At 39.2% G+C, this 24709-nt stretch overlaps 1 protein-coding gene across 1 annotated transcript in view; it reads right to left on the bottom strand.

Moving 5' to 3' along the window:
* OGDHL (oxoglutarate dehydrogenase L) overlaps positions 1-21548 on the bottom strand; it is a 43299-nt gene extending 21751 nt beyond the window's left edge. Inside the window, exons 1-12 of the mRNA XM_088526365.1 lie at positions 21483-21548; positions 17429-17663; positions 12698-12877; positions 8456-8558; positions 6228-6343; positions 4842-4996; positions 3319-3465; positions 2639-2729; positions 2151-2330; positions 1657-1785; positions 1073-1252; positions 683-835 (exon numbers count right to left, since the gene is read on the bottom strand). Coding sequence (XP_088382491.1) covers positions 683-835; positions 1073-1252; positions 1657-1785; positions 2151-2330; positions 2639-2729; positions 3319-3465; positions 4842-4996; positions 6228-6343; positions 8456-8558; positions 12698-12877; positions 17429-17635 — 1641 coding nt within the window. The 5' untranslated portion in view covers positions 17636-17663; positions 21483-21548. The remainder of the gene's footprint in view (positions 1-682; positions 836-1072; positions 1253-1656; positions 1786-2150; positions 2331-2638; positions 2730-3318; positions 3466-4841; positions 4997-6227; positions 6344-8455; positions 8559-12697; positions 12878-17428; positions 17664-21482) is intronic.
* Between the last annotated feature and the right edge of the window lie 3161 nt (positions 21549-24709).

Below are 24709 nucleotides of genomic sequence, written 5' to 3'. Positions count from 1 at the left end.
TACAGTTTTGCTCTAAAAGATTGAGGCAAAGATCTAACCAGTTTAATACTGCCCCCAGACTCCACATATTTCATCTTTCCAGAAGATTTCAAGTGATCTCTGAACTCAGTTTCATTATTTCAAGAAAATAACAAGCTCAAATGATCTTTTATGCTTTAAAAGTACACACGTACCTGTTGAATACGAGTGTCACCTCTAGGTGATCGATATGAAACCACAACCACAATTATGAACATTCAAATTCTGTCCTACTGCTGAATCAAGATTCCAGAGATAGAGAGGAGCAATCAAATTCCTCCATCTCCAATATTCACATCTCAAAACGTAAGTAACCTTTTTTTTTTTTTCCTGTGTATACTGCTTCTATATTCTTAATATCTTAGTGCCCTTTCAGTCTTTTTTTTTCCCCCACAACACGCATGTTTGTTCATGGGGAATTCATCTCTCATTAAATCATACAGCGAGAGCTGAACTTATGAAAAGAACTGAGCAGCACCTCCAAAGAGGTGAGCTTTGAAACTCTGCTGCGCACAAAAATCAAAACTGAACTGAATCGGGAAGAGGAAAGTCACAATCACAGTAGTGATAAAAGGCTGTTAAAGCAGACAGCACAAAATGACACAGTTATTTCTACCTGCAAATAATTTCACATGTAGTTTTTAGCTCTGTTGACGCATTGTACCTCGAACTCCTGTAGTGTTACAGTCCCATCTGCAATCAGCTTGTCAGCATACTTCTTCAGCACTGGCACCTGCTTATGAATCTGCTTGTACATTAGAGGCTGGGTGAACATTGGTTCATCCATTTCATTGTGCCCTCTCCTACGGTAACAAACCTGCAAAGAACAAGATGGTTTCTGTTGGTAGGGAAAGATGTCAAATTAAAACTTTAAATTTCATGCTTTTACAGGAATTTTAAAAGTCTATGGAATAGAAATGCTTATGGATTCCTGCGAGTGTTTTTTTTTTTTTTTTTTTTTTAAATATGCTTCTTGCCTGGGTCTTCCAAGATACATAAAAATTAGGGAGAGTAGCATACGATAGAGTGAAGAATTAAGAAAGCAGAGACCTACCAAGTCAACGACGACATCTTTATTGAAGGTGTTGCGCCATTCTGCAGCTACACTGCACACATACATCACTGCTTCAGGGTCATCAGCATTCACATGAAAAATGGGAGCATTAACCACACGAGCAACATCAGTAGGGTACGGAGACGAACGGGCCATTCGTGGGTCTGTAGTGAAGCCAATCTAAAAATGCCAAGAATTGCAACAAAATGATGTGGGCATCTCCCTCTACTCTGCCCTGAATGTTTGAGATTGATTTAATAGTCATTTAAATGTCAGTAAACTGAGCAGCTACACGAGCTGCTTTTTGCTTATTTGAAAAGAAACAAAGCAAATCAAATCCAATTAGGTGTGACCAACTGAATAAGGTATGTGTAGGTGATATAATATTATCCATATTAGCATCAGAGTTGCTAGATAGTATGACCATTTTCAGGAATATCCTAACCATTCTTAATAAACACAGGGGACAGCCCAGTCAGCTAAGAAGAAAAAACAAGAACGCAAGAGAAAGACAGGCAGACAGAAAGAAAAACACCAGCAACTATTAAATAGATAAATTGATTGGAAGATGTTCTGCTTATTACCTGGTTATTGACCACAACATGAATAGTGCCATTTGTGGTATAAGATGGGAGGTCACTAAGATGAAATGTCTCATAAACCACTCCCTGTCCTGCGAAGGCAGCATCTCCATGTAATAATATGGACATAACCTACAAGGAAGGATTATACATGCATTTATTAGAAAGAAAAAAAAAAACCCACACTCCTCAAAAAGATCCATCTGCTCTACGTTTCTAGAGCGTTTACAGAATACAACTGTACTTTCATCATAAACCATAGATTGGTTTGCATTCTGCCTGCTTCATCCAATACCCAAAGCAAAGTTATAAACTCTCTCCCTGAACTTACCCCAGAGGTCAAACACTTGATCTGGTTCAGTGGGTGGTATACTCCTTTTGTTGAGGAGGCAAAGAAGAAGATTTCTCCACAATACAAAATTATTGGAAAATCACTTCATTAAAAATGCTGCAAAACTCTACCAAAAAAAGTTACCACAACATTAAACCATTTTTACCTTTTTTCCTGCTGTATCCCCTCGATAAAACTGTTCAGCTTTAGTCTTCCCCTGCACAACCGGATCAACTGCTTCCAGATGAGAAGGGTTGGCCATCAGGGACAGAGTGATTTTCTTATTTGTTGCTCGGTTGATCCTCTCATGGTACATTCCCAGATGATATTTTACATCCCCAGATCCCTAGTGTGGGCCCGCAAGATGTGGTCAAAGTTCAGGCACATCATTCATACAAAACTGAATGTCTAAAATTTATCCTTCCTCCTGAAAAACAAGTCTAGGCAGGTATGCATCAGTTTGCACTGCACTCTTGATCAAATTTCATCAAATCATAACCCGCAAACCAAAAAACGATACTCAAAGCAGAAAACAATACTTTTCAGAAGATGATAATGCTATTGCATAATGATCATGACCAAAAACAAGCAAAGACTAAGTAACTACTTTGAATGTTGACTTCTCTGTATAGATAAATTGACAAAGCATCTTACTTCATCAGCTGCTTCAAGCTTGGGATCAAACTGACAGAAGATCTGTTCCAGCTCTTTTCGGATGACATTAGCCAACACATTCAGCCTACCCCTAAGAATAAAATCAAACACAGTTATGGCTCAAACAGGGAAATCAACAGTACTACTAGCATAAAACTTACAAAACTAGCAAGTTATCTATTTCAGAAATTTGCAGTTAAGAAGTTTGCTTTACATTTTTAAAATTTAAAAGCCTTATTCTCCCTTTCTCCCTCCCACTGCAAATTACCTTCAATGCATTCCCACTAACACTCTACAACATCTAATTATCCAAATGTGAGCAATGTTTTTTACAGATACCTAGCAGCTACAACATGACAATATTAATGTAGACTGCACAAGCATGACACCATCTCAACCTCCTTTATCTGCTCTAGACTCTATGCAATGGGGCAAACAACACATATGCTTGCTGCTTCAAAGTACATTGATGTGACTTTCACTAGTGTTCACCTGTGAGGCCTTTAACCTCTCGTTGACAAATATCTTTGTTACAATTACACATTCCTTTTACTCACTATAATTGACTTTTTCTTCCCTAGCTACTCCAACACTGACTTTGTTAATAAAATTCTAATTCTACAATCTAAAACGAGTTTTGAGACAGAGACTCCACTTGTTGATAGGTTCACTGACATTACCTATGAGGCATTCCCATTATAACATATTCAATTCCCATTTCACTGGATTTATCAATGATAGTCTTAAGTGCAGGAATCATTACTTCACATCCTTCCAAACCAAATCGCTTTTCTGAAGACCACTTGCGAGCAAGAAAGTCTTCAAATCTTTTGGGGGAAAAAAAAAAAAAAAAAAAAGAGAGATGAGATCATTAAAAAAATGTAGCAAATACTTATTATCAAACATCTTGTAGCAAATCAGACAGTTTAAATCTGTTTTAAAGCTTCTGACAACATGTTTGTAGACCTCTGGAGATCAATCATATGCAGGGCAGGGGGAAGACATGGGAAGGAATTTAAGGCTCCCTCCTTCACTGAGAAGTGTTCACCATAACTGCCCAGGTTAAACTCTGCTCCTCCCCATGTACACAAAATTTATATTGATCACTAGGAAAGCAAAGCAAACAGAGAAGTCTGCTCTATGAATTGAAGATGACAGATCAGAGAATGTGTGCTTTCTGGAAGCATGGAATACTGAAAGAAAACAGCGAGAGAAAGCACACCTATTTCATAGGCCCTTTTTAATGGGACAGTGCTTCAGACTACATGATGTAACAGCTAATACCTTGCCAAGAAAAAGTACATTGGAATCTTCCTCAGCTACAGTAGGAGAAAGATGTCAACCTTTGACAGTTCTATGTTTTTTCACTCTTTAATGCATTTGTGCCAGAGGCAATGTGAGTGGTTAAAAAGTGCCTTTTAACAAACACTGAAAGGGTTGTTTGTTGCAAAGCCGGGAGATATGGAATGCAAAGGAAAATAAATCTCTATGAACATAACTATTTTGTTACATCATCTGTGCAGTGTCTGGGCTGATAACATGGCCATAATGCATTAATACACAGCTTAGTCCTCACTCAGGATGCTGACATTTACCTCTTTAGATTGAAGTCCTAAAAGCAATGAAATGAAATGTTGCCGTAACACAGCAATGTCGCCTTAGCTCACCCAACAATACCTTTACAACTCAGGCATTCAGGCAACAAGCTAGATTCTCAGCTAAAATAAACTGCCATGATTCTTCTGAGGCCAGCAGGGCTATATCAGCTTATATAAGCTGAAAGGGGGGTTCCCATTTCATTTGCTCCCACAGGAGGGAGCAAAGTGGTGGTTGCACACACAGTTTTCTCTTTGCAGTTGCAAGCGGAGCCAGTAGTGCACAAGCAGAAAGTTCAACACCTGAGGTGAACTGCTACAAGGTTTGCAGAATTGCAGTATTTCACAGCCACAGCTTGCCAACCCATATGCCACTGACTTCATAAGGGCTGCAGGTGCTTGCTGCTATGAGAACCAAGTCTTATTTAGGCAGTTGCTCACGGATGGGAGAAGCTAGAAAGGCTTGTCCCCACACAGGCGTACACCCCTGTAGTCCAGATTTCACTGCCACCCAGCAGAACCTAGAGAGCTCACGAGCTTCCCGTGCCAGCTGACACTCAGCTATTGCAGAGAGAGCAGAGGGGTTGCCCAGCACCAGCCCAGCCTACCTCATTGAGCGCACCAGCCTTGCCAGCAAAGTCCTCTTCTCCTCATTAGTGAACTTCATAACACCTGGTGTCTCAAACTTCTGCCGAATCCACTGGCACTGCTCCACATCATTGATGAACATAAATTCCAGGCCAATGTGTTGGCAGTAGGTATTCTAGAAGGTAAAAACACCAACAAAACACCTTTAGGAGTTCATGGACAAGTAGGTCAAAACACTTGCCTTGATTTGACTGGCATATTTCACCTATCTCACAATTGGGCATAATGCAGTCTTTGAGTGCATTAACAAAGATTTCAAGTAATTTAACTAAATCTACCCACTGATTTTTTTTTAAATGTCATCTGAGGCCAAGAAATAAAGATAATCAGAAGATTATTATGAAGTCTCATGAATATATTTGATAGTTGACAAGTCTCAGAAGGCTAGAAATCTGAGAAAGAATTCAAAAAGCTGAGTGCAGAGAAAGGAAGGGAGGAAAAATGAAAGGTTTCTTCAGATATTTCAGCCTCAGTAAAAGCATGTCAGACACACAAGTCAACACATTTCTCATACTTACAACAGGACAAAGCCAAAGATCTCCTCTATGCTCACTAAATTACTTATTTTTATTCTTGCAACTCATTTCTGTAATTCATCTTCCTCACTTATATCCCTTTTTATGCAACAGAATTTATTGCCATGCCTTTAAAATCTTCACATGTTTTGTACTACAAGATCCTGAACAAACCACATTTGGGAACACTCAGTTCACTTTAAACACTTCAGCACTTAATAAATTTATTATTAGCCCTACTTGCTGTTTGGAGTTCCCATCCAATTATAATTATTCTTTTAATTGTCAACCAGCTTTGATGACTTCATATGACATAATCGGATCACCTGTCAGAGAACCAGACTGTAGGAAAGGGACTGGGGATGAAAGCAAGGACCACCAGTCTTAAAAGCTACATTTTCATTTTTTTAAATGAATTTGGTACTTAACCCACACATTCAGGTAAGAATCCCACTAAAGTCAGGGTGGCAAGAGCAAACCCTGCCCACGTCGAGTAGAGGTTTTCCTGTGACAGGAAACAAAACAACATCAACTAAAGTTCTAAGGTCTCTACTCCTTTTAGGCAGCACAAACTTTTTGTAAAATTATGTCCTGAATTAGTTCTACTATATTGACCTCTTTTACACTAATCCAAATCTACATAGCTGAGACATTCAGCTAATGAAAAGTGTTAGCATCTGTGGTAACAGCCCACCAACTCCTTTAATGCCACCTGATGTTTTCAGATGTGCTATCAATGCCTAGCAAAGACCAAGTTCTTTGTAGCTGACAGCTTCTGGAAAAAGTTCACTCTGTTGAGATGAGGTCACAAATCAGAAGTGTCACACTGACCTCCAGCCGCCTGATGATCTCTCGTAAAGAAAGACTGGTCTCACTTCCTCCTATGAAGGTGGTTGTGGGCAGATGAAAGACTTTGTCCAAATCTGACTCATGCAAACCATAAAACCCTGCAAGAGGTGCGTAGTTTGAGAAGCAGGGCAGGAGACCAAAAAAAAAAAAAAAAAATTCCAAAGCTCCACCAACTGAAATTTAATAAAGTCATGTTAAGAAAGAAAAAAGCAGATTAAGGATTTACAGCGTGAATATTTTGGAGGCATCCATTCATAAAATGTACTTTGCTATGGATTTAAAAGAAAATGTATTCAATAAGTAGCTGTTACTTGACTCAAGAAGCCAAATAATTGGAATTTATAAGAAATTTGGTATGAAACGTATATAAGTAGCAGTACAACAGTATTTCCTACATCAGCTATGTTTTATAAAACATACAGACTTTTTTTTCCTCTCCATGAAACAAGAGCTGGTTTAAGCATATCATCCCATCTGGATTCAGAGATCTCTAAACTCATTCTGTCTGCAAATTTAGTTTAGTAAATTTAACTACCATACGGTTTTGAAAGCAAAAATACACAAAACAAAATAGACAAATATCAATGCACATTAAAGGCTTTGCAGGACAAAGTTTAACCTTGACCTGATAATACAGAAAGAAAAAATAGCTTATTTCAATGGAAAAAGGTACATGCTTATTAAACACAAAGTACATAAATACAATTTTCAGTATCTAGGACTACAGAAATTAGTTTAAAATAATGCGAGTGCACTTGCGCGTTAAAATATTTTCAAAACTAAAAAATATTTTCTGTATTTCTAATTTTGACCTATCTTGATTCTGGATATATTGCACACACATATTTATCACTGATCTGAGAGTCTGCACAAAACTTAGGGTAGAAGAGTGCTCTATATTACTGTTTAAACCAATTTCTTGAAAATAAAAGATGAAAAAAAAGGCAATTTGAAAATTAAATAACTATAGAACTTCGCATATAGATACACAGAAGCCTATATAGATAGAAGCCAGGCCATAATACTGTGTTGCAACCACTTCTACTGCACTGTACTGTCATATATTCTGTGTTTTAACATATAAACACTTATTTTGTGTTTTTAATATTGTTAATATTTATAATGTTCATATTGTTACTAATAATTAATGCAAATATAAATATTAGTATAAGTATTAATTTTGATTTACTATATTTAAATTGATAAATTTGGAGTAATCAAAATAGATGTCTGTGTATCACTATTATGTCCTTGTACAGACATCACTGAATCTGTTTTTTTCCTACTTTAATATATTTTTTCCAGGACAAAATTATCTTTGTTTTTTTATAAAACAAAAGAGAGTTTGTTTGCTTTTTAAAGTCAGATGAAACAAAGCAGTGCTACACCCTACATATTTTTTCCTCCTTGCTTTCTTTCAGACTTCGCAGGCTCGTCATGTGCTGTCATGCAAAAAATAGGACATGTACAAGAGTGATTTGGCCACAAACAGAACATCTGTGCTTTGTACTCGAGCAGCCCATATTTACTGAAGCATCACTTCATGTTTAAAGAGAAAAAGTCTTCTTGAACCCCAAGAGTTTCTGACAGCAATCCCAGACCTCCTATTGTGCAGTAGGAACACTTCTAACTAGCATTGTAGGATAAGCTGCCAAAAGAAACTTCCTACCAGAAGGTTTCTTGAGAAAAACAGAAGGTGGGTCAAAGAAAACACACAGGAAAGTCTAATACCAACTACGTTCCACAGCATCAGAGGCCTTCTGCACATTTCCTGGAACACTCAAGCTATGACGGTCTGGATTTTTGAGAACAGACAACATTTAAGATCCTTCTCTCTTTTTGCTGCGCCTGCCCTGCATTAGAAATTGTTTCCTGCACAAATTCCAATTTCACACTGGATACATTCTCAGACACACCCCTTGGTTCAGTATTCAGCACTGCTTGCTTGCGCACCTGAAGGTTTCAGGATCACTCCTCTGGCAAGTCACAATGCTCTGGAGAAACTATTCTAAGGTTTAAGAAAATTCATTTTGGCCTGCCAACACTCGCCCGTGCTCTGAACACCTAATAGAGTCTTATTAATTTAATCAAAAACAGTTATTAAGTTATTAGTATAGTGAATTGCTTTTGCAATTATCTCAATAACTTTGAAGACGACAGTTGCTTTTTTTCTTTTTTCTCTCTCTTTGGACACAGTATCAGATACTTACCAAGTTTATCAATGGTAGTGATTAAGTCAGATGGAACAAATGAATCCAGGTCTGCATCCAGAATTCCAAGAGGGTCTAACTGAGCCACATGATGGCCACGAATCTGAAAAGAAAGGAAAATGGATGAAAAACATTATCAGGTTAATGAAAGTCAGAAAGATTTAAAAAAAATAAAAATAAAGAGAGAAAGACTGATATATCTCCACAGCACAAATAATAAGTAGACATAGTTAATGGTAAGAGGTGCAGGTTTCCCAAATTATGCTGCAAGAACAGAAAATAAGCGTTATACTACTGGATATGTATACGATCTCTTTTAAAAACTGCTGCCTACACCTGAGAACATAAGTTTTGTTTAACATGCCACTTAATGTAGAATTACATTTAAGACTAACTAAAGAAAAATACTAGATTTGACGATTGTACTCTTAAATTTCTGGATAAAATTAGTGTGAACTTAGTGTGACTAGCCTATAGATTCTATCTTTTGCTATTTCAATCACCATGTATTTTTGCCCGAATCCTCCTTGAAGCGACTGGAGGACACCAACGTACAGCACCGCTGACCTAACACACATACTGGTGCCAAAGAGGTTTCAATTGCAAGTGAAGGGATCTGTCTGCATGAGCTCTATTCCACATGAGAGAGTAACCCCCACAACACAGTCAACCTAGTTTTCATTCAAGAAGGTTTGGGAATTTCGTATGTGTGATATGAATGAACTTTAATGCATCAAATACACCAATGGGGAATTTAGCCAGCTGTCACTTATTAGTAATGCTGGTCAATACAAGCTATAAACTGCTACAGACTTTATATTACAGTGCTTTATATTAATGAGCAACAGTACTACAGAAGGAATAACTAATTTAAACACAGCCACAAATAAAAGATGTATATGTATCTATGTATGTGTGGGTTTATGTGCGAGTACTATACATTTATATATATATATATATATATATATATAAATACCCTTGTGTATTCTTCTTATTAATTCTTCTGAATTAAGTCATTAGAAGCTTTTCATGCAGGCAAATACGTGAATTTTTCCCATTTTATTTTTCTTCTAAAGGCTGAATTCAGATCACTTGGGTAGAATTTTAGTCACACTGCTAATATACTAATTGTCTCTGAAAAAAATACTAATAAACTGCAGCTTTACTGCACATAATCACTCTCACTAGTGTGTAAAATGGGGGTTATCTGTAAGGAGTGACTTTTAAAAAGACTATTCAAATGTTCTATATTCACAGGATAGTGCATACCAAAATGTACTTACAAACTAATAGAAATAAGTTGTTTTGTTTTTGTTAAATATAAAAAAGAATCATCAGCCCTGTAAATTCAGCCTGGCCTCTGAGATTCTTTGCACCTTATGAATCACCAGTAATAAAGCTTCGACAGGCCAAATGATGCCCACGGCAACATCTGTGCCACCTCATTGTTTACAGCAGCACCAAGTGTATCTGACTGGAACTAAGCAAGCAATTCTGTCTCAGGCATCGTCAACAGGAAAGAACTCACCTCCTCAAGATACGTCTGCTCTGCAGTATTAAAGGAGGAGAGAGAGTATTAGCAAGAACTCTAAACCTCAGAAGAGCAAGTCTGTAAAAAACTGTGTCATATTACACTCCAGGATGGGCTGTGTTTTAATTAAAACACAATATGTCCTATAATTAAGATTTTAATATCTCTACACACTGAAATGAGAAACAAGCAATTTCTGCCACAGGTATGTGCGTAAGCTAACACTGTAAGCACTGCAGTGTCACAAAAACATAATCTACGCAACAGTTACTATTTACACAAAAATCTAGCCATCTATTGTTTACTATTTGATCCGTTTACACAATTCAAAGGCAGGTATAAGATTCAATAGTACAGGCTGGGGAAAATCAAAACTATCTTCTCTTCTACCCATGTATCCTTTCCAGAAAGCTGGAAACAAAAAGCTGTGTTCCAATTTCAGAGCAGACATTACTGCCCATAAAGGCAAGAACAAAGCCAAAAGGCAAGAGGATTCACATAATTAGTGTTACCTTTAAAAAACTGGGAGCTAAGTACTAAATCCCAATGATGTTGAGAGATCGCAATATATTTTGCAATCAGGAGTTGATCTGAAAGACTAGTTTTTACACACTTTCTAACGACCCTACTGCTTACTGTTAAGGATAGCTTATCCTGCAAGTACAGTTTGTGAGACTGTGTCCTGACAGACAAACCCCACAGTAATACCAGTTTTTTGCAGCCTGTAGATTTCTTCACATTGGACTGTACAAAAAAGGCAAAAGGAAATGGCAGTTTGTCCACTGTCTGCTGTTTGTCCACTACCTAATTAAATACTGCGTTAGTATTATAACTAACAAATTGCAAGGCACCAGGAAGTTGTCTGGCTAAAAAATTTTGCACTGCAACTTACAGCAAGTGTGGCCATTGAAACAAATATACCATATTTCTGTACTGCAGTTTGATTTATCGTTTGGAAAGCACTTTGTAGCTCTTGGGAAAACAGATGCCTTGTTTTTCTTTTTTTTTTTTTTTTTTTTTTTTTTTTTTCCCCCCTCAGAGAAAAATTATTTTAGGAATGTATGTGAATCGTGTTTTACCCTGTTCCTGGTTTGCCAGGTCATTTAATGTGAGGAGAAATATCACAGAATCATGGAACGGTTGCGGCTGGAAGGGACCCAGAGCAGGTTGCTCAGGACCTTGCCCAGACAGTTTTCAAATATCTCCAAGGACAGAGGCTCAACAACCTCTCTGTGCAACCTGACTTATACAATTACTAAGCTGAATCAAAATCAGTTATTACATATCCATGTGTACGGAACAGCAAAAAAAAAAAAAAAAAAAAAAAAAAAGGCTTGTAAACAAGATTGATATTTTGTAGGCCATTGAAATGGTTTTTGCATTGGTAAGATTTTCTCTAAGTATTTAATATTCTCAGGTTGAAGTCTTGCCTATTTTCCAACTAATGACAGTCACAAAAGAAAAAAAAAAAAAAAAAAAGGAAAAAAACACAATCTTTTTTCCAAATTTACACTTCCAAAATTGAAGGGGTTTGCCCCTTATTATATATAGACATCACTTCATAAAACACTATACATCCTTAACATCAAGCGGGGTTTGTGCACCATCTCATCCATCACAGCGTGAGATGTTCAGAAGCCAGAGAAGCTGCAGGTGAGCAGAACAGAACTGTAGAGCCAAACTGCAAACTTTTTTTAATAAGTGCAATTTCCCAAGTTGAACATGTTCATTTTTAAAATCAAACTAGAATATTTCGCTCAACCCCCATCTACTTAGATGTTTAGATCATGTACAGTTTTTTTCTAACTGTTTTATTGAAATTAAGATATAAAACACACATTTAAATAAAAAGTTAAAATTTGTTTAACATTTAGAAAACATCAAGCCAAAAACACTGTGACACTTACAAAAAACTTTTTTTTTCTTTTAGGGGAGAAAAAAGCTAAACATTAATTTCTTAACTCAACAGAAGGTTTTAAATAAAAGTGTGAAACAAAGTCAACTTTGAAAATTCTCTAGAAGAAATTCAAAGCTGAATCAAACTCAGAGGAAGGTGAATTTTGGGAGGCTAAGAGTACTGAATTCATCATTTCTTCTCTCTTCTTCTACCTATAATCCTACCAAAAATCAGGATTCTCGAGAGTTCTAACTAACTTAGCATAACAAAGCAAACACGTTTCCTTCTTTCTTAAAAAATATAGTATATCTAGAACCATACACATGCTTTCCCTGATTCAAATCAGGGAAAAGTTCACTGTCAAAGACAAGGAAAAGTTCACTACTGCACACCTCAGAACATTCACTAGATTTCACTGCTTCAGACAATATCACTGTATGTCTAGAACAACTCTCTTTACGTGAAGCAAAACTATTTGCAGTAACTATCCCTTAGTTTTCCATTTTGGACACCTAACCTGCTGAATTCGAGACCAAAAGAGAAATCTGCATGCAGACTAGTGAGCAGCCGTGGCCAAGACACGACCCGCCAGGCTCCTGCACTCAGTGAACGGGCACAACCCGAGTCTCTCTCGTGCCCTTTGCACGCCGCTCTAGCTCCAGCGAGAGCCTCAGCGCAAGAGCAGCGAGGAGTTCCCCGAGGGGGTGGGCACCCAGGGCACCAGTTGTTCAGCTGCAGCAGCTGGGCCAGGCCAACAACATCCACATTGTTTGCCAGGCGGATGTTCTCCCCCAGCTACCAGAAATGCACTTACTTGGTATGCTCTTATCAAGGACTGCACGGCAAGATGATCTTCTACAAGTTTCTCTGCTTTGCCCGGTGTTTGGGCCAGGCCATGGCTCTGAAGAAACGATGCCTTTTTTTCTAACCGATCTGGTAAGTGAGGGTCGTATGCTTGGCCAGCATTAGCATTTCGGAAAAACAAATCCCAGGACTAGACATGGTTACGGAGAAGGAAAAAGAAAGGAAATTAGTCATCTCAAAGAAAATAAGGGAACTTGGCTTCTAGCCCCTCTACACAAATGTTTTGTTTTGGTCAAATTCAAGTTCTAGGCAGACTTGATCTAAACTTGACCTAATTTTCATATGCTGTGGCAAACTCAGGCAGTCAGATCATGCTTGCTGGTCAGGTCCTACCATGATGATGAAGAGTTTCTTCCTTTCATTTGTGCCTATTTCCTCTTTTCTTCTTAACTTGACACTTGACCAGCTTAGTTGAAGTTAGAAATCTGCATTTATGCAAGATACTGCAAGAGGTCTACAGGAATCACAACAATATTTTCTCTCTGTACACAATCTTACCCTAAATTAAGAAGAGCATTGTTATTCTATACCTGTACAATAACTAATCTGACAATTTGCAATGGTAACTAACAACAGCCTCCATGTAGTACAACTAAGACTACTTAGACTGAAGTTTTTTTTTTCATTAAATTAAGAGGTTCTCTGTACACGTTTGGCCAATTAACATGACAAATCTGACATTCACTTTTCATACATAAGTTTAATAAGGAATATCTCATTTATGTTAAGGTTCCTTCCTAAAATTTTCCACAGACAATGATGATCATAATACAACTATTGCTTTTGTGTGTGTGTGTGTGTGTGTGTGTGTGTGTCAAAAGCTTTGGATTTAAACATAAAAAATTAAAGACCTACAAACAGTTAAATGTGTTTTTGGATGAGTAGTTTTCTGGGAGAGCTGCTAACACAATTCACACAGATTTGTCCCGAATGCTACATGTTTAAGGAGAATAAGCAGAGCCCCCTTTTTTTTCAGGCAAACTCACAAAGAAATACCTTCAGAATGTTTACATCTGAAGATGCAGCCTGCTGGGACAGAAGGAACCCACACTATTTTTTCCTATTATTGATTTGGTGAGCAGGCTTGACGTTTAATCAGAGGGGAGGGAAAATATATCATTTGGCTACAGAAAATTAGTTTTTTTTCTGTACACACATCCATCAAAGCCTTTAAAAATTTCTATAGCATCTTTCAAGATTGATACCAGATTATAGTCTTCAAGTCTTGTGTATCAATGCCAGTCTACCACAGCAGCACTTACCGCGGATGATCATACAAAAGACCAGCATATCTAGAGGCCTCTCAACTAAATGAGTAAAGTTTTTTAAAAAAAGGGCAACACCACAGGTTTGGAGGTTAGAAGGGAATTATCTGAAGAGACTTGCAATAGGTTTTTGTTTTTGTTTTTTTCCTAAATACCTCTGTGAGGAAAAAAAGGTTAAATAAATTCACATAGTGATAATATGATACATTCCTCTATTTTCTTCTTCTAGTCAGAGAATTTATCTTGTAATTAATAACGCTTTTAATTTCTGCATTAATATAACTCAAGGGATTCAGTGACAAATATTTTATTCTAATACAATAAACATCACTATACATATTAAAACAAGTAATGTATTACTTAGCTTTAAGGTTTGTTTTTTCTAGCAGCATTATAATATATCTCATCTGCAATAAGGACAGCAAAGCCTTAGAATGCACAAAGTACCGAGCGCCACTACATCATTAGTTGTGGGGGAAAAAGAAAAGTCAAAGCCAAAAGCCCCTTTTTCCAAGTGCACAGAATGAAGAAGCAATCACATACTCACGGTAGAATGGCTGCATATAGTATAACATGGTTGGCATTATGTACTCAATATCCAACCATGCAGTTTTGTAATTAATCTTGTGATAGTAATAACTGAGCCTTGTCAGGCTTCTCTGTTATGATCTATGGCCCTGACACCACACTCCGAGCAAAAATAATGATGCCTTTTTCAGAGCCCATGTCATTTTACTCTGATCGTTGTTCTGGCTACTTTAAGGAGAAGAAATACGAAAGACAAGGAAAAGCAGGAAATCACCAGGAATGGATTTGCACAAGGAATAAAAGGTTCGCTGGATACAAATATGTATTCCTAGATACACAATTACAGTACATAAATAAAGGAGAGATCTATCTATAGGAAAAACACTAGTAACACTGACAGTAACATGAGAGTCATATTTTAAATAGCAGCTTTAAACATAAATATATGAAAAGACATGTCCAATAAACTCTTCTGAGAGAAGAATTATTTGAGGAGGCTTGATTAATTGAAGCTTCCAAGTAAAAGTGAATGAAGCACGATTTTAAAAGTCCAAGAACAATAAACACTTCCTCTCATCAAAGAGAAGGGGCACATTCCCTCCAAAAAGGAGATATCCAAGAAAAGGAAACAGTAAGAAGACAAAGAAGAAAAATATTTATTAGTTTATTGTAATGTCTAAGAGCTTAACACAGATTAGATATCTAAACCATGACGGACATATTGGATAATGCAATAAACTACGAGTGGCCTGCAGAGAGATTGAAAACATTAACCACCACCATAACTAATAACGCACGAGCTGTAGGTCTCGCTTGTCATGATTTTTCTACATTTCCACAAATTTCTGTAGCAGAATGATGAATTCACAACTTCCTCTGGAACCATGAAAATATGCTAGGCATTCTTCTGAATATTTAAGAATATACAGGCTGACTTGAATTCTCAACACTTCCCATCTGCCCCCCTGGCCTCTTTTTTAAGTATTATTTTAAGTTCAATTTGAACAATTTCCGTCAATCAAAATTCTTCCAGGAGTACTTACAGCTTTTAGCTGAAGAGAGGAGGCGGCTTTCAAGAAACTAAAAATTAAATCCATTAATGAAACAAAGACAAATTAATCATTGCTGCCTCCTCCCTCCCTGAGGCTTGCTTTTCAGACAAGAATCCTTGTGAAGCAATTCATAATTTTCATCAACCACATCCTTTCAAGCCTCGTAATTGAGACGCAATGAATTCACTTTAGTTCATTATGTTGGGATATCTTTAACCTGGAAAAGAAGTCACACATTTCCAAAATACACCTTGAATTACTTGGGATACATTCTCTGGAACACACTCTAGTCAATCAGCATGTCGACATTCCTCTGTTAAATCACTTCTGCTAATTTATTAGCTGCTGTTCAAACTACAAAATGTGTTCCCCCTTCAGAATCTGCCTCCAAGCTGTGCTAGACCTGGCGGATGAATTGGACAGTCTGTTGGCAGGATTTTTACCATGTCCATTAAATAATTAGCCAGAACACCCTGAGTAAGTGAGTGCCTTAGCTGAAGTCTGCCGTGTGTCCTAGGCCCGCTGTGTCAGGAAGTTTCATGCCGCAGCTGCAGGCCCCGCTTGCCCTGCGGCCCAGCGGGTATGGCCTTCAGCACCGCGGTCAGCGCCAGGAGCACCCGGCCCTGCACGCGCGGCCCCTTGTGCCCCACACGCCACTAGTGCAGTATTGGGCCCTTATGATAAAGGGTTAATGCAGACTCCTAGAGCAAACGTGCTCAGGGCTTCTCCGAAATTAATGCAATACATTCACAGAACATGCTGCCTTGCTGTGAACTATTTGGAAACTTAGTTGGCAGGTACATGAAGAAAAATCAAAGATGGACAATGTGAGAAAAGGAGTCAACCCTGGGAAAGGTGTTTTCAGTTTCAAGCTAAAGGCATAACACAAGAGGCAGGGACATGCCTCTTGTGTGACTAACAGGCACTCTTCAAAGTTGTCATTGAATGTATGTCACCACCCAACAGAAGGAAATTCATACAGAAAAAGACAACTCTTATTTTGGTACCCTTTTTTCTCTGTTCAGTATGCATCATTTCTCACTCTTTAGACAGAGCAGACTTAAAACACCAAGTGACATTTTGATATACTTGCCCCATAAATAAAGGAACACACAATAAATTTGTAAAAACAACTGGGGTGCAATTTACACTACCACACTACTGATTAGTCTTTCTTAGACTTTATTGAACTTCTCATCAACTTCTTAATGTGTAAGTACCATAACAGAGTCCTTACTGTCAGCAGAAAACTTGATAGAAATAATAGAGCGCTTGTATTTTTCCCCAAAAGAAAGGATTAAAAATAAAAAGGTACAAGCGTATGTAGCCTGGAGAGAGGCACTGAACAAAACACTTTTCAAAATACTTGAGCTTTGACAACAGATCCAGCTTTAAGATTACAACTTCCTAAGGGAAGCGAAATGAACATTCATCTTTAAGTAGTAAGTTCATCTTTAAGTAACACATCCCCTGATATAACCATTACAGTAAGTAAACCAAAATATTAAGCATTTTACTTCGTGGATCTTCTTCAGAATCTAATTAATTACTTAAAAGACTTCTTTAATGTCCATTCTGTAGAAGAATTCTTAAAGTTATTCAGCAGTTTATTTCTAGTCTGGACTTCTCACTCCAAGTTCACCATGCCTTCAGCTCGTCTGTACTTTTGCTTTGCTGTAACATCTTATAACAATCAATATGTGGGGAAATTAGTTTCGTATTTTTCATTTTATACAAAACCTTTCCCTGGACTTTTAATAAAAATGTTAAAAATAGAAGGAGCCAACTCCACTCAAGCTAATAATAAAATTTTCAGATAACTTTTAGACAACTTACCTTATGCACACTTTTAGGGTTTTCAAGCCAAGCATAATACATTTCCTCCACATAGTTGGAATTACTCCCACTCAGGAAAGGTTCCGAGATTCCTGATGAAACATATCGTTTGCCATGGAAAAATATCTTTCTGACTACATCCTGCTTTTCCAGAAGTTTAGTGCCATGCCACTTCAGTGTAGCCGCAAGCAGCTTCAGATGACTCATGTTTGCTTATTAGACAGAAGATTCAAGTCTATTAATAAGACAAATCTAATCAGAAAAATGGTCATTAAATTACAGGCACATTTCGGTCTCACAGTCAAAATGAAGTTTATGGCTAGAAAACTCTTTAACAAAGCTCAGACCTAAGCACAAAGCTACCTTCAGAACAGAGGACACTACTGCCCATGAAGCTGCATTTACTGCAGTGGAAGTTTTGCTGATGGCCACCCTCCCATCCACAGGTTTACATAGCAGTTATGATGCCCCTTGTACCAAGTCCTGCTTCTCTGGGACTGCAAGAGACTACTAACCCATTGGCTTCCTGGGGCTCTTGGCATCCTCACCTACTGTCTCACAGCTGAAGAAAGCAGTAGCTTTTTACAAAGCCAAAGCAAGGCAGGTTCAGCAAACAGCTTCAACCTACACACTGAAACCTACACTTTGAAAAAAAAAAAAAAAAAGCCCACTGCCTCAAATTTCTGGTGCCATGTGTAATGCAGCTGACAAGGTAAAAGTGTTAGTCAAGTCTTCATATTGACATTGGCATTGAATCAAATCAGGTTACATTAAGAAGAGGCTCAGTTTAATTTGTTCTCCTAACCAGCCACATTTATTTTGTTCTGGTGACTTCCTGCTTGGTTTTTAACAAGGTAAGCAGGTTCCCCATAATTTTGAACACAATCAGGAAGAAAAATAAGAAAATAAAAAACTTGAATACACCGAATAAAATCAACTCTGGTACTCACAGTGGGAATCAAAGCCCACCCTGAGAATAAAATTCACAAATGTAGCTTATAATTAAACCTAAAAGCCATCCAATCTCAATGCTGTAATTGCTACAATAGCAAAAGAACAGCAACAGTGTGAAGAAAAAATATTAATTTTGTTTACACTTTACAACTATCTGGGAAAGAATATAAAGGACAAGATACAGATTAAGAAAAGCCCTCCACACCCCTAAGTTTAGAATAAATACGAGTCTTAAAAAAATCACCCTCAAGTCAGTCATCCATTTTGCAGGCTACTGACAACTCTCTGCACTGCTGACTTTACACACACCAGCCTGGCAGTGAATTCTCCTCCTCTATCGCACCAAATTTGTTTGCCTCCTCTTTCAAGACTTCTGCAGCCCTTCAGCTCTCATCTGCTACCGTAACTGACTGCTAGCTCATAGTACCAGCTACCATGATCCATATGTTGATTTTTCCAAGTAAGCACTTGTGTTCATTACCCAGGTAAATAGGAAGTATTCTCCAAAGGGAGTATCACTGAAATTAGTACATAATCCTTCTTTAATCAACAACGAGAAAAAAACTCCAATGCCTTCATATACTCTTCCCTTCCAGTGTTTTCAACAAATTGGCAATAATAAGGCTAGGTGGAATCCCCTATATATTCAGCTGGATAGCATTATTTCCTTATCTACACTCACTTGTCATTTCTCATTGTACAGATTCAAAACTTTTACAACACTGACTTCCTCCTGTGCTAACACCTCATCTGTAATCAGGGCTTCAAGACAGGTATGGGAATATAAGTGCTACCAGCACTATTCTGAAAGCAGATTAAGTCCTCTGCAAACTCAGAGCATCTGTGGCAATATCAGCAGAGTTGAAAACATATCGTCTACGTACACTACACTCTTTAAGATAGAAGGGCAACAAAAACACGATACATACATACATGGCACTTTTCACAACTTCATAAGATTTTAACGCATTTTTAATGATAAGAACTGAGATGTCACAACGACACAAAAACCTAGGACACTATACACGACATTTCTGCTAAAAGTTATCTTGTATCTTATTTCATGTGAAACCCAAACTTCTGCACACATGCTTCAGCAGGTGCATCTTAAGAGCAGGTGCCAGCTCCTTCCCAAAGGGCGACCAGCCTTTGTTTAAAGTGCTTTGCAAAGACCTGAAGAGAAGGGAGTCAGAAGAAAAATTATCTTGGTGTAACACACTACAGTGGCTCTTTTTTTCCAGTAATAGGAAGAACCTACAGGAAAACAACAACTGTTTGTAAGGAAGATTTGAAAATAGATGCAAAATCCGTGTAATACTCATGTCCATAATAACATAAAGTACTTCAATTCCAAAATGGGCTCAGGGTCCCATTTCAACTAAAAACTTGTAAATAAATGACCTATAAAACCAGATATGGATTCCTTCACTCCTGTGAAGATCTCAAGATGCCTGGTGAAGAAAACTGCTACAACTGGTGTTATTTCTACCTTACAAAAATAAGTAATACCTCAATTTATGCATCTATGAAGCAGAAACGGACAAAGTCACCAGCAGTGCAGTTCCAGTTACATTTTAACTACAGATTAATTCCAGTCAGTAAAACCAGCACCTTCCTGGTTCTCTTTGTGCTTGCAGCTCATCAGTACAGATGTCAGCTGTCAGCATCAACACTAAACAAATCAAAGACCACCAGCATGATCATAGACTCCAGCCTACTCAGTCTTGACACTGCCAGTCAAAAATCCGCACAAAGGAAAGTGGGCAGAGTGAAAAATAGGATTGTTCCACTCCGCTATGCTTCCTCAATCAGTCCTGAAATGAAAACAGTGATTGCCAAGGAATCAAGCCGAGCTAAGAGCAACCAGAAGAACATATTAACTAAATCTCTACCAAAGGTCAAAAATCAGAAAGAAGCAGTGAACCAGAAGGAGAGCCTGAGAGTAAATACACCAAAGCACCATTAAAGTGGGGAAAGTAAATGAAGCAGCTGAAAACCTCTACAGCTGTTTTGAAGTGTTGAATGTGTGTCTTGAGCCACAAACTAGCTATTGCCTTAGCACTTTCAACTTGAGAAGTGAGCTAATGGGAGGGACAGTCCTGTCAATTACTCCACCCTGGTTTCCAAAGGGGATGTAAACATAAGGACAAGATAACAGCAAAACACTTCTGAAGCCAGAATTAAACAAACTTGCAAAAAGCTGGATAAATAAAACAGACACGTTGCATAAACATGCTACATCCTTACAAGAATCAATGTTCTCCTGCTTGTCCATATCCTCACTGACCTTCTTGGACAGACGTTAAGTCCTGCTACCAAAGCTAATGTGTTTCTTGCTCTGCAGAAGCCATTAGTAAGCCTGGCCCATGCCTCATTTATCCACTGTTATGGCCCTTTTCTCCTATAAACCTCATACAACTCCTGAACTTCTTAAGACAGAATGACTCTAATCTCAACATAGAATAATGCAGGTAATGAAAAATAGCCAAAATAAAATAACCTCTGAAGTCTGTCACGGACAACTGAAACTAGAGCATTAGGGGCCTGAGCAAACATGGCTGCATCAGAAATACCCACCTACACCCTTGTTTCTTTTCCTTCTGGCAGAGATGCTACTGCCATATAACAACATGCAACTTTCCACTCAAAAAAACCCCCAAACAAACAAACAAACAACAACAAAAAAAAAAAGTGAAAAGGAAGAACTACATAATTCATCACTCACGCATTACAGTATTATTTCTTTTTTTTTTTTTTTTTTTTTTTTTAAGGAAGATTATGTACTCGGCATTCACCACATCTCCTTTTAAAAATGGGGCCAGCTACCTGTAATAAAACTAATGCTCCCTTTCCAAATAAATAAATAAATAAATAGAGGCAGGGAAGCGGGAGGGGTGTCAGGGAGGAGCCGTGTCCCGTCTCGGGGGGGCGCAGAGTCACCCTCGCCACAACCTCGGCAGCTCCGGCGCAGACGCCTGGAGGTCACCGCGCTCGGCGGGCTCCCGCCTCAAGGGCGAGCAGCCCGGGCCGACCTGCCCCCCCAGACCCCGCCGCCCGCCCCTCACGCCCGTCCTTCCTCCCTCCGCCCGCGGTGACCGACCTGCGGGGCGGGCAGGCCCCAGGCTCCTGGCGCCGCCGCCGGGGCCAGGCCGCGCCGGGCGGGGCGGGGCGGGGGCCGGCGGGGGACCGTTACCTGCGTCACGTGAGGCGCAACGGCCGCGGCGCCCGGTGCGCGCGCTGAGGTCACGGGGCGGGGCCGCGGGCGCTGCACGCGCGGCCGCGCCCGCCCCGCCCCTAACGGTCCGCGGCGCCGCGGCGCCATTTTCTGAGCGACGCCCGCGCAGGGGGAGGTGTTTGCGGGGCCGCGGACCGGCCGTGAGTGCTGGGTTGTGCCCGCCACAGATCAGGCACCTCCGGAGAAGACGCCTGTTGGCGCCAGTTAGCTCTGATTTGGTGTGAAATGAAAGTGTATTGTGATCTGAAGGCAGGAAGGGAACGGGGTGGAACCAAGTGTAGTCCTCATATGGGACCTGGAATAAGCAATATTGATTATAACGTCATTTGGTATCAAAATGCCTCTCAACAAAGAACTACCTGGCAGGAAGGAAAAGAGGCATTTGCCTTTGAGATTCCCTGAGGGTTATCAGGAAAACTGGTAATAAAGTGGACACCTTTGCAGCTGTGCAGTGTCAGGGCTTCCTAGAGACGTAAAGGTCATCCCATCCTTGCATGCGAGCCCTTTGTGGCGCTCCTTATCCGCAGGCCCCTAAAGGCAGCCGAAAGGAAACTGCTCTTGGTGTGCGGAAGGTGCACAGGGCGCACAGGAGAGTCCTGTGGTCATCCCTGCCCAGCAGCAAATACTAGTATACTCCTAGTATAGAGGATTGATCAGGTGAATAGCAGTGAATTGACCACGGAAAGAAAGCAGAAATATCTAACTTACGAGTTTTGTTTGTTTGTTTCTTTAAATACAATCTGCACATGTTACACAGCTCTGGTACAAGAATGACTGGGAGTTTCATAAAGGAGATATAAAAAGTTCCAAGGACATTTATGCTTTCTATCAAAAATTACTATATAAAGAAAGAGTAGACCTTGACAAAAAGTTTGGAACTGCTTTTAAGCTATTTTTTTTTATTCGAGAGAAGTATCCCAGGCTACATCCTAACATACAAAACAATACAATTCACAATTTTCATCTTGCTGCCAGTATCTTTATTTATGTTTCCAAGACAGCTTCTCCCTTGAATATCTTAAAATTACAAGTATCTATGAATTTTCTGTTAAAATTCAGAACATGACACATTTGTTATTTACCTGCTTTTGATCAAGATACACTGTACAGATAACCAAGGTCAATTGTCTGTACGGCCACTGAAATTGATATTTCAAGTAAATATTGACACTATCCCATAAATATCAACACGCTTGGTAATTTTCTGGGTGAAGATGTGAGTAATGGGAAAACTAGACTTGCCATGAAAGGAAGGGGGAGAGCAAGCATGCTATAATTCATTTTGTGCAAAGGATATGCTACAGAAAATGACTTTATGAGGGTCAGCTGGGCAGAAATGAGACACAACAGCCTTTAAGGAGGGTTTTGTAGCATAACAATCAGGTTTTCATGAAGCCTGTTGATTATTATGAACAATTGTTCATTCTAATTTAGCTGTTAGCATAGAATTTATTCTGGAAAAGAAATGCTAGTCCTCATGTAATTCAAAGTATTATCATAGCAGCTTTCTTACCAGCTGTGTACCTTTGAATAATCCTCAAGTACTGCAAAGTGAAGGTGTGACTGATTTTTGAGTTAATGTTTCTTGTGACAGGGTGTTTAGAGCTGGGACTGGGTGGCCCAGGAGGACGCGGTGGGGCAGCCCGAGCCCTTGCAGCAGTGCTCCAAGGGAAGGCCACCACCACGGTGGTGAGGAGACCCCGTCATCGCTGCAAAGTGCCGGGCGTGCTGAACCAGTTCCACGCAGCTAGCCAGATGCTAGTGGAGCCTTCTGGCAAGAGGTGAAATATTGTTAGAAGCTGCAGCTGCTAATTGGGTTTTAACCTTGTTATGAACAGACAGAAGCCATCGTTAGAGCAATCATGTTATGCTAACTGAACATAAACTCAATTAAAAATTATAGTGAGGACAAGCAGACCTCCCATCTATTTCAGAGGGAGAGACACATGTCAAGTCTGGCTTTGAATACCATCGCACCGAGCAGGCTAAATAGACTTCAACAGCCATCAAGCTTTTACAGTATGTTTCGAGTGCTCGTTTTTCTTCCCCGAAGCCTTTACAATTTCACAACATTTTTGTTCATCTCTCACCGGTTTCTTACTCTTCCCGCAGAAGGCATTGGTGCTTGAACAGCCCACTTTTGTATTACTCTGCTTTAAACTATCCTCCAAATTCTCCAGTGTGTATTTATCTATTGATTTCCCTCTCATCTCCCCCCCACATTGCTCTCATAAGTATTGAATTTCAGTACCTATCCACAGCTGCTATTTTCTAAGGAACTTCATTACTGCCACTTATATATCTGTATTTGCTTCCTATTAAACTGTCATACTTTGAAATTGGCTGGAGGTCCATTGGTAGGATGAAAACTTGCAGAAACTGCAACTCCCAGCAGAGCCCACGTGCAGCTGCGCTGAGCGCTGCTCTCCTGCCAGCTCTGTGCTGACAGAAGCACGTGAGACCCTTTGCTCTGGATCAAATCTGTCACTGAGGGGAGCCGTGACAGTACCCCAGAAATCAAAATGTAACATGTAGAAAATTAATTTCTCATTGCCATTTATTTTGAAATTTATCCTTATTTTCTGTATCATGCCAGTTTTAAGATGAAATGTTTTCTTACTCACTTCCATCTCTTTTATATCTTAACTCAGGCATGTCATTTAACAAAACGAAAGCCAAACTGTTTGGGAAATAGACCGCGTGACCCATCCGCTCCCTTGAACAAGGAAGGGCGCAACGTGACCCGTCGTTGGTGCCACCGCGTAGCCCCATGCGACGCCGGTCGCGCCTTGCCGCTGTCCCTGCCTGCCTTGTGCTGCTCAGTTCCGTGCCGGGGCGGCAGACACTTGCAATCAGCATCGTGGCCCTGCGGTTAGTTGCTCCACACGACTCTGTGGCACAGCACAACTTCTCAATAGGCTTATTTCTTCAAAGGATAATCTCATAGGAGGTGGTCTGGGTACAGGATTAGTTATAGAAGGACAATCTCATTAATAACTTCACCTCCTGAGATAGATGTATTTATATATTTTTGGCAACTCTTCACTGTTATTATAGTATAATTTTATTAAAGACAATGTTTACCAGAAGGT

The sequence above is a fragment of the Tinamus guttatus genome, unplaced genomic scaffold, assembly GCF_059628265.1.
Source record: "Tinamus guttatus ecotype Peru unplaced genomic scaffold, ASM5962826v1 Tinamus_guttatus_pri_ptg000246l, whole genome shotgun sequence".
Lineage (NCBI taxonomy): Eukaryota > Metazoa > Chordata > Aves > Tinamiformes > Tinamidae > Tinamus > Tinamus guttatus.
Note: the sequence above shows the minus strand (reverse complement) of the source record. Positions and strands in the feature narration are given on the sequence as shown.